Source organism: Pristiophorus japonicus, chromosome 3 (assembly GCF_044704955.1).
Source record: "Pristiophorus japonicus isolate sPriJap1 chromosome 3, sPriJap1.hap1, whole genome shotgun sequence".
Classification (NCBI taxonomy): Eukaryota; Metazoa; Chordata; class Chondrichthyes; family Pristiophoridae; genus Pristiophorus; species Pristiophorus japonicus.
In genome coordinates, this window is record NC_091979.1 from 129,587,821 (window position 1) to 129,598,611 (window position 10,791).

The window sequence follows — 10,791 nt, forward strand, 5'->3', positions numbered from 1 at the left end:
TCCAATGAAATGGATTCAGCAACATTTTTAAATTAAACTTTAATCTTTTGAAAAATGTTGTTTTCCTCTAGAGTTCATTCCAGTATTGAGAACAAAAAGATTTTTTTAATCCTTCACAACAAAAGATTTCTGAAATGATTCACGTTATTATTGACTTGCTGAGAATTAGTTTTGTTGCTACTGTTTAAAACTTACAGGATGAATTATGTTGGCCCTTTGTTAATAATAGGTCTGGTGCCTGATAATGTGATTCTACACATCCATATCATGGATATTCATCAAGGTACAGACCACCCCTATTTTTGAACACGGAGACCTGCTATCCACCTATTGTACATATGCAATGGAAACGTTCCTGATTCAGATGCAAGAGGGATACAACTGACCCCTATTTCAATCTAAACAGAGATTGGCTCGTGTCTGCATTCATTAATAGCAGGTTCCATGGAATAGTCTAGTGACACTGATACATATCAGTGCACTAATATGTTGTGTCACAGGAAATGGTGGAAAGGCTATTATTCTCCAGTCACTGAATTCCTGGCTTCAGTTGAATTTTACTCGTGTTGTCGAGAGAGGCATCAGGGCCTGATGCTTCCCAGAAAGATTGAGAGATTACTAAGAGAAGTGTGCACTGCTTTCACTCACCCCTTAGCAGCTGGATCAAAGGCAGCATTTTCAGAGCTCCAGGAGTTGTTGCCTGCCCTTCCTCTTACTCAAAGAATAGTGTGTGATGAAAGAGGAATAAAAGAGGCAAAGTAAATAGCTTAGAAAATAGAGGACAATGAAAATAATTGAGTTCCACTGTAACATAATTTGTAAAATATGTATAATTACAGAAAGCAACAGAGAGTTTGTCTGCCAAACAAAGTCATGGGTTGTGATCTAGACTGCCTGCAATTTTAATCCACTAGTCTCAGTTGGGTGCTTTGATCAGTTCTTAGCCAAACTGCGAGATGGAGCACAATATCAAAATGTAGTGTCCAGTTAAAGGAGGGCATGGGAATGGGCATTGACAGATATTTAGCAGTGCATCCTACTTGAATCTCACCTACTGCTAACTGATCAGAGTTAGTTGTGATAGTCACAAAAAAATCCACAACCTTGTTTTATAGCTGACAGGTGGTTTGCAAAGAGAAAGCAATGTTGGAAACATTTTATTTTGACAGCACATTCTCATTGGAAAATGCACTTCAATTCTCTTACCTAGCCTTACTGTTAATGGCCTTTAAGGATGAGCATTCAGACTGTTTGAACCCATATTTCAAGAGCTAAAGTCCTTAAGTGGTTGGAACCTAATTCACCACAATTCATTGGTAATATAGTAATGTCATTGTTTTCCTGGCAAGAATGCTAAATCTCACCCTTTCCTACCCTGCTGGTCTTTTGAGTGAGAGGTCACCCGGGGGGCGGGGGGGGGGGGGGGGCAGGGGGGAGGTGGTTAAAGCTAATCTGAGCTCTGTTAACTCTTCTCAGTAATCCTACACTTTGTATTGTCCCTTAACAAATTCAAAAGGCCCTGTGTTGTGCCTTCTTTGATATTACAATTTATTGGCTTTTTCCCTCAATGATGAAGTATAGACCAAATCTAGTTACTGAGAATTTATTGTATTTTTCATTATGTGAAAATGAGATTTTTTTTTCTAATGTAAAATAAAAATTATAAAATTATATTTTATTATTGATTTATTATATACAGGATACAAAATAAAAATTTATAGACGATATGACATGTCCACCAGTATGATAAATATTTCCAAAAATTAAGCTAAATAGATATCTCATAAGCAAAATGTCATAAATAAAACTTATAATTCTTGCAGCATTATTTATAACATTTTATAGTCTTAAGATTCTATTATAACATTTTCAGTGCCTTTTAACTCGAATTGAGCATTTTATAATTTCTAAAACCCATGAAAATAAAACAAAACTACTTTGCATTTTAAAGTTGTTATTTGCTATTGTATTGACAGTTGTTGTAAATGCTTCTGAGTAGAAATCTATCTTACCCAGAAGTATTTTGTTCAGTTGCCTACATTTGCATTGCAGATTTTGTACTGTCCTTGTGCATTGCTCAGTAAAATTGCAGAGGTGTGAAGTTAAAATCTTTTTTCTACTAAACTGGCAGTTTGCTAAGAGATTTTTGTCTTTACGTTACATAGGGAAAAATATATATATCCATGTTTATTGAACATGTATGAAATGCGCACAAATCAGGGAAATTAAAAAAGTCATGCGTGGAAACAGCAAAACCCTAGCTGTTTAGTTGTAAAGATTATTTTATTTTTGATATTGATTTGTCCAGAAAATGGCTAAAACTATAGTTCAAAACAGAAAATAAACCATTCCAAATTGTTGAACCTATGTTTAAAAAAAAAATCACCATCAGTTCAGTTTATGACTTAAGTGCAATTATTAACCTGGACGTAATTCAGTTCATGAACTGGGTTGTGTTAAATTAACAGTCATTATCAACTTCTTACCAAAAACAACGGCACTGACAGAAGCTGTGATTGGTGTTTTTTGCCATTTTAATGAAATCTTATCTTTTAATGTTCTATTTACACACAGTAACGAGAGTTCTTACCCCAAATGCAGATTATTGTCAACTGCACTGTTTGCCCTGGGGATTTCACTTTGAAATAGTTGTAACTGCACAACTGATTTTAGCTCTGTAGGACAAATGAGGTCTTTGCCTTTATGTTTAATCAAAGCAGCCAGTAACACAAGGAATAGTGTACCTAACCTTCTCCCAAATGCTTTTTTGGTTTAAATTCTTGGATTATGTCACTCACATCAAGTTGCTGAGTTTTGGCTCTTTCGGCTGATTAACTAAACAGATGACAGAATTGGAGTGTTCCATACTGAGGAAATGGAAAAATGATCATTTGTTTTATCTTACTGAATTATGTCCTCTCCCAAGAAGTAACAAAGCAGAAAAAGATTGTTATGGAGATTTTCACAGCCTAATCCCTCTCACCTTGCCAGCTACAGGAGAATATGTTAGGAAAAGGAGAAACAAGTGAATAATTGGAAAGAAAAAAGATTAATCAACACATATCTATGCATGTTTTTTTGATGCTTCAAAATATTCAGGATTGTAAACTGCAATCCACAAGGTTCAAAGTCATTGCCTTAGTCACTGAACTATCTTGTTTTGAATATGTCGAAATCTGAAACGAAATGCTATCTTTTAAAAAGGTGATCTCACTTGTATATTACCTTTAGCTGAATGTTACAAATAAAGCAGAACTGGCTCACTGATAAACCGCCAATGTGTTTGTGTATCTATAATACAGTGAGCTTATAATGTCCATCACAATGCCAAGACAAATGATTTTCAAAGAATTATTTATTTAATAGTTCATAAAACATAAAATTTTAAAACTAATTTGATGCAAGCATTGCTCCTTATCTTTCTATCACACAATCACCTTGCAGTTTGTACATTTTCTTCACTACTAATTGTAGATATAAAGGCTGATTAAACAAGCGACCAAATAACATTGGTATGTTATATCCAGTGTTTGTTTTACAAGTGCTGTTGGTCGTCCCTATGCTTAGTTCACAATATGGACTTAACTGAGCCAGTGGTATGGCATCATCATCGTCATTAGATCTGACATGCAACAATTCTGTGGGGCTGTACAATCTTGGCCTTGAGACATCAACTATACCAGAACATTCCGATCCTTAAACACTCCAGACCCTTGTTCAGACATTCTTTCAATGAAATATGTGACCACAGTCTCAGGGTTGCGTAACCTAGAAACGCAATAAATGTGTACCATCGGATTAAAAGCAGCTCGCCAAACTCACTTCCCAGCGTCTTCTGAGACAGTCTTCACAAACCAGGACAGTGCAGGGATTCGATGCTGCTTTCTTTCTTATTACACTAATATTCGTGCAAAAAGGACAAAAGACAAAGTTATAGAATAGCTAAATTTCATAGTCGTTATTAGGACATACGTGCAATAGTGCAATTTCCTTGTGCCACTCCAAGAATGCAGACAGACATTTTTATATTGTCCAAAGGACTCCTCGTGCAACATGTTTACTGACGCGCTAGCTTTGCATTCCTGCTTTTGTTCCTCTGTTTGGATGCGACTGCTGTATCTCTTGGCTGTAGGCGCTTCTCCCCGTTCTGTTGGCCACTTCTCCCCTTCCTCCTGTCTTGGCGGAGCTTCTGATCCCAGTTCTGATATTCACAAAATACCAATTTCATTCACACATCATTCAGTATATTTCGCCTTTGGAAATGCGGACAGAGGTAATGCAGCGAGAATGTGAGGGTTAAATTGATTATTCTCCAATTTAACTTCATTGGCAAAACGCTTATTTGCTTTTGTGAGCAAAGTATTAGCGATTAAAAAAGAATTATACGGTATAAAGCAGCCTTAAACTTTACCTTAATTCTTTTCCCAAGTCGATCCTTCCATTTCACAGCTATGGAACCCTCCACCAAAAGTAACCTGTGAAGGACATTTTAAAAAAACAACCGGATTAGTAGTGACCAGGTCCGTGCAGCTCAGACAAATCGACCTAACACCATATATTCAACTGTGAAAACTTATTATCTGTACCTCGCCCTCTCTTCGTCCTCGTAGCCCATAATAACATACTCCTCGTTGGTTTTGATTTCAGGACAGAGACAGGCCGAGCTCGTGTGAAGCGTCACTGTTTCCTTTGGAATATTCACCAGGGAAGATTTCAGAACATCTTTCACTTCCACCGTCGTGGCAACGTCGTGACATTTATTTCTAACTTCTTTCACTTTGGCTCGAATAACTGCAATGAGGTTCCCAATAAAAATGCGTTTATTTGCATGCATAAGCACAGTTCACTCATTTAATCTCAACAACATTGACGTGCTTCGGGATTTTGGGGGAGTTGGTGGTTGCAGCCTGGTCCATTCTTCTATCCTCTATGAAGCAGTTTAATGCATAAAGCGCCACTAATGCCAACTATCTGTAAAGATCTGTACATATAATAGGCCCTGAATTGTGTGCCAGCAAACGGAATGTTGTACCAGACTTGTGCAAAGATAGTATAAGTTTAGGCACTGCAGTAATTCTGTTCAAATGCCTGTGGTATGTCCAGTAATAAAAGGTGGGATTACTTAGTCAAAGATGAAAATGTTAAAATTCTCTTTAAATAGTAAACATTTGCTATTCTTCCTGCATGGTACGAAGTGTTTTGTATTTTCACATGTTAAGTTGGTTTCATCATGTGAAACATTATAATCTATTATTTTAGATTGCACTACTTGCTTTTGTTTTTAAAACGCGGATTACCGAATCGTCAAAAAGTCTATAATTTTAACTAAACTGCAGATAACATCATTTACAATCAACGTCCCTGGTGTGTGATCCAAACGCGCTCCATTGGGATGAGGGAGGGAACTTGTTTAAAGCCCAGATACGCTGCAGGATTGCCCCTTCCACACAAGTGACATCTTCCTCTTGTTTTCCTGCGATGAAATGACATGTGGCCTTACTCTGCATCGGGAGGGTCACTTACCGTAATTATAGTTGTTCTTCAGGTAAACCTTCTGAGTGAGTCTTACTGCTGGGCACTTGCAGCTGTCTGAGGAGGAAGCAGAGGTGTGTTGGAGTGTGAGGTAAAGGGACAGTTTAGATTACAGGCCGCAAGCTGCACCAGTATCAGCTCATCCACAAGAGTGGGACTCAGCGCCATGAGCGCGCACCGCCGCACTCAGCATTGGGTGACGGTCTGCTCAAAATGAAAAGCGAATACCGTCCCCAACAACGTTTAATTGGTCCCAATAAACAGTCATTGCCCGCCATTTATACAGTGCACAGTATGCAGAATGCAAGACAACAGTTGCTGTCCACAACCATGGGTTGACACGCGAGGGGTTCACAGGTATCTGACATGTGAAGGGCTTGTTGGGGTGCCAGGTATATGAGAGCCTCATTGAGTTCCCAGCAGGTCTCACTTGTAGGCCACGTACCACGGGATATTGAGGACTTTATAACACACCTGAAGTCTCGTTCGTAGATGAAGAGTTGCTATAACAGGGGAATGGCGGGCAAAAGGCTATGTGAAAAGTAGAATTATCAGTCGGAATGACATGTGAGGGGATCATCTGGTGGGAGGAACTTGTGCAATACTTGGAGCTTGCTGGGTCTTGGGGATTTTCCACTGCATGTGAGAGGCTGGGTACAGCAGGGCCACGGTAAACAAATTCATTTCCAAACTCCTTCCAAATGCTACTCTGCTATCCATCCCTTAAACCGGTGGCACATTTCGATGAAGGTCTGGGGCAAGCTCCTCTGTAAAGTTTGCCATTTTTACATTCAAAATTGTGCATTCTGTTTAATTGTAAACACTTTTATATATGTTAACTCTAAAGTAATGCAGGATAGGTAAGTGAGAGTGGGTTTATCTATATTCAACACCAGACCGTGGCTTCCCCCAAAACCTTTGGCAGAGGGACTCTCCTCCTCCAAATCCCCTCCAGAGAGGCAATCTTTTCCTCCTAGCCCTCCCCCAGTTTACGGCATTCTGTCCCCCACTCCCCTCTAATTCACACAGTCCCTCTCTCGTCCACATGGGCACTCTGGCTCCTTGACGTGCTTTGCACTGCCACCCAACTGCAGCTCCTATCTGTTATGACTACTGCTTAACTCTCACCCTTTCACAGAGGCACTCTGTGCTGCAGGCAGGAAGCCATGATTTATTGGGAGGCCAGGAATTCCCGGTTGCAGCACAGAGTCTGCTCCTGGAACAAAACAGCAGCGGCAAGTACCAGCGACAGGAGCAAGAGGAACATCAGTAAATGGAGCTTGGGGCAGTAAATCTGCTATCGTGGCGCTTCCACAGCTGATTTGTGTGGCATGAAATAAAAAGTGTATGCATTTACATAAACATGCACCTCCCTGGCTATTCTGTTGGGGAAACGTGTTTAATGCTGAAGGTCGCATTGGGGCATGGGGGAGTGTTCATCTTCTAAAGTAGCAATAATCCTGACCTCATGTGCCCGCCCTGTTCCCGCATCTCTGCATTCCACTTTCCTTCAAACACCTAACATATTCTTAAATGTTGACATATTATCTACTTTAATCACTAACTCAGTCTTTATTCCAAAGCCTCACACTCCTCCAAGTAAAAAAAATGGTCTCTGTCTTACATTTAAAGTTAAATCTGCGACCTCTTGTTCCAGACCCCAAAGTTAATTAGGTTCCGTTCTGTTGGGCATGGTGAAGTGAGTGAGTGGGGTTTGGTATTACACTTGATCCGAGTTCAGATAATGCTGAAACTGACTCTATTTCCTGAAAGAAGAAGCGATCAATGTGCTGTAACAGGATGCTGCTGTTCCAAAGGGTGCTGGCCCAAGTTTGAGTGAAGTGCGTTAAAGAATGCGACCTCACTCCCACTTAGGAAGGCAAGTTGCAGCACCATGTGCCTATGCAGTTATGCGCAGCTCCTCCTGTGCGCATTTGAAGGGTGGTATGGTATTCAGTTATGTCAGTAAAGGTAGCCTGGTTTCTATCACATTATGGTGTGTAACAGCATGACGTGTATCACTTTTTGCAGCATGGCATCTGCTTCTCATATAGTATCAGGGCTAATAAAGGTGACTCCAGTTAGACGACTGATTTCCATCGGCCTGTGTGGTGTCGGTCCAGATTTACAGTTCAGTGGTAGTATATATTATTGGTAACGATAGGCGGCTACCAGCATGGATATGGTGCCAGGTTAATCGCGCAACACGGTAAGCGCCTATCAAACAAAGGAATTCACTTAACTTCAGCTAAACTTGCTCTGTTGGCAACGCATGAAAAATAGGTTAAAAATCTTATGGCACAGCTCTGTCTTTTCAATCATTAAATATATCTGTAAAGAATGATATTCGTAGAACAGCCCATTCCCTAAACCAATGAGTGATTTGCACCCTGCCGGGCCAGAGCTCAAAGCTTCACTTTACTTACCTGGTGCTCGGAGAAGGTGACAATTCCAGCAACCCCATACTTGGTCCTGTTCCAACAATGACCACTTCATCCACCTTGCACACCTATTCTTCGCACCTTTCGCAACTTCTCAGTAATTAACAACCTCTTACAGTTATATACATTAAAAGTGCGATACATCTTAAGCTAAACATTAGTGAGTATCACTCATAATGAATTACACTTGGCAGGGCTAAGTTGCTTGCTGGGAATGTTGCCCACTCAACAGTGTCTTGTATAGATGTCCCGGTGGCCAATATGGGATCTGTAAGACACAATTGGCATTCAGAGGTGTCCCAGGGTGGCAGAGGGAGGCCCTGTTTTAGTGCTCTTCAACCTAACTGATGATTTGTAACGTCAATTCTCATAGTACTGGTGAAAGAAGCTGTTTTATGTATTTGGGTACACAACAGTGACTACACTCCAAAAGTACTTCTTTGGCTGGAACGCGCTTTGAGACGTCCGATGTTCGTGAAAGCGCTATATAAATCCAAGTCTATCTTTATACATGTGGACCAAGTGCAAGTTTAACCATAGTCACGCGCACGGTGTATTGTGCATAAGTAAATAACATTTGAAAATAACTTACCGCCTCCCAAGTTCCTGCAGTTATTAGTGGAAGAATGGATGGATAGGTCTGGAACTGTTTCTTAAAAACAAAAGCAGCTCAGTTACATTTTTCTTATCAAGATTTTGTCGAGCTTTGAGCTCATTCAGGAATTGATATAAACGATGAAATCCTCCAAACTGATGAATATATTTCATTTCGGGGGTAAATAAAATATAATTATGTTTTGCTGTTTGTCTTACCAAACTATCACCAGTAAATCCGGTCATCTTATTCCTCTGTCAGGAGCACAGTTCGGCCCTGCGCGGTCATTTATATGTAAATGTCGTGAACGTTTCAGCTTCTATTGTCTCCTTTTAACATTTTCAAATGACTATCCCTTCAGCATTTTATGTAACAAATACAATGCTTGCTGACGATCTCGAGAACATTTCATTAAAGTCCGCTCGTACCTAAAGAGGTGCTGTTTAGCAATATACGATTATACATAGCAAGCCAAAGATCCTGGAGATCTTTATGTCAATTAAGACATCTTTATAGCGGCCAAACAATTTAGTTGCAAAGTTTTATAAATATGGAAAAATGGTTTTAAATCCCCATTATATTTACACCATAGAAACATATATGTGAGAGAATCTACTGGTTTAATGATTCAGTGGCTTATTTTTCACAATTGGAAAACAAAAACTAGTAGCACACCCTTCCAAGAAATCATTTGGATCTGCTTGAGAACCCACTCTATGTAACTGCCGTTCAACTGTGGTGTATACTGGTAGGTCATTGTAAAACTCACCGGGTGCATCGGCTGTCACGATGGCTTCGGGAGAGATACAGACTCCCCGGTCGTAGACGGGGAACTCCTCGCAGGCGAGGTTCTCCGGCCAGGTATGGTTGTACCTTCTCATGACGGGCTCACAGCCGTCTCTTGCTCTCTCGCACACCGATTTACAAGGCTTGATGGGCTCGTGTTGAAAGTCGATGGTGCAGATCGGCGCATACATCGCACAGAGGAAAAAGAGCAAAACTGGGCTGCAGTTAATGCCCACCAATCCCTCGTACTGTTCAATGGCCAACACGGCGTTATCCTGGGTGCTGTGGTGCAGATGGTTCGGCATCTTTGTCATGTTCCAGGGCATTGGCTTGCACATCGGGATCCGGATGGGCTCACAGGCAGCGGCTTCTACCATGCGAACCAGACCCAGACAGACCATCCACAACAAGACGGAGGAGACTCCAAAGCGTAGCATCGTAGCAGCCGGAGTGTTTCACTGGGACCCGGTTAGGTGTACGCGACTTTAAATACAAATTGTTCTGTATTACTGCTACAGGAGAGTTCTTAAACTTCTTAAGTTTCTCAGCTGGGATTTTGAAGAGACGGTGCTCACAAGCGCGCTGTCGCTTTCCTTCCCGCGTGAAACTGACCAGGCTCAGTTTTTTTTTAATCCTTGTATCTTTCTGACCAAACAGTGCGCCCTCCTTCCCTCAACCCAGTCGGCTAATGAGTGCCTTTAAATCACCAGCCAAAAAAACGATGCACTTTTATTACTTTTCCAACAGCGGCCGTATGACGCGATCTTGTCCTGATCCATTTGAAAAAATGCCCATCAAATGACTGCAAGATCGGGAGTTTATGATTTTAATCGCCAATAAAATATGTTTCACGTGCTTTTTGGGCGTGTTAATAGTGTCTCTTGTTCAGGCAGTTTATGGTTTCTCAGGTCAAGATCACTGCCAGAGCTTCTGACTGCTAACTCTTTAATGAACGTGCGACTTAAAGAAAATAACATACAGGTAAATAAAGGAACTGAGTTTAAAATTCTGACCTTCCAGAAAAACACAAAATGCACAAAAATGCTTTAACTATTCTTCTCTTCATTTCTGAAAAATCCGGCCGCAACAACACCCCCAGGCCCACAAAGTAAACTGATATACAACCAAACGAAAGCAAGGACTACATTCTGGGCTATTTAAATGTCATTACTTTGTTGCCTGTAGCATTATTTTAAGCAACGGTCAGAACTTGCCAACAGGTTACATGAACGTGCTTCGCGTATTAAGTGAATATTTGTAGATTGGAGCACAAAGGGAAAACATCAACAAGGCAACGTGAAAATAATACAAGATTTATAGCTGATTTATTGGGATGAATCAATTATCAAAGAGTTGCAAGGATGAAATACGGGTTTAAAAGTGCCGCAGATCAATCTTTTAAACAAACAGAGGGCGTGTAAAAATAAAAACTGAATT

General features: G+C 40.5%; 1 protein-coding gene across 2 annotated transcripts; it reads right to left on the reverse strand.

The window, feature by feature from the left end:
• Positions 1–3,337: 3,337 nt before the first annotated feature.
• Positions 3,338–10,141, reverse strand: frzb (frizzled related protein). Of its 2 annotated transcripts, none has more exons than XM_070875818.1 (6): positions 9,338–10,141; positions 8,566–8,619; positions 5,524–5,589; positions 4,587–4,791; positions 4,412–4,475; positions 3,338–4,201 (listed from the first exon to the last, which is right to left on the reverse strand). In XM_070875818.1, the coding sequence occupies exons 1-6, from the start codon at positions 9,789–9,791 to the stop codon at positions 4,058–4,060; spliced, it is 987 nt and encodes a 328-aa protein (XP_070731919.1). In that variant the 5' UTR covers positions 9,792–10,141; the 3' UTR covers positions 3,338–4,057. The 2 variants fall into 2 exon arrangements, with proteins under 2 accessions (XP_070731919.1, XP_070731918.1); XM_070875817.1 differs by having other exon boundaries at positions 8,566–8,625.
• Between the last annotated feature and the right edge of the window lie 650 nt (positions 10,142–10,791).

Coding starts and splice junctions, on each gene's coding strand:
- frzb (XM_070875817.1), bottom strand. CDS start 9,791: ATGCTACGCTTTGGAGTCTCCTCCGTCTTGTTGTGGATGGTCTGTCTG. Junction 5,590..8,565: donor CTGCAGGAACTTGGGAGGCG/GTAAGTTATTTT, acceptor CTTCCTCCTCAG/ACAGCTGCAAGTGCCCAGCA. Junction 4,476..4,586: donor GAGGACGAAGAGAGGGCGAG/GTACAGATAATA, acceptor TGTCCTTCACAG/GTTACTTTTGGTGGAGGGTT.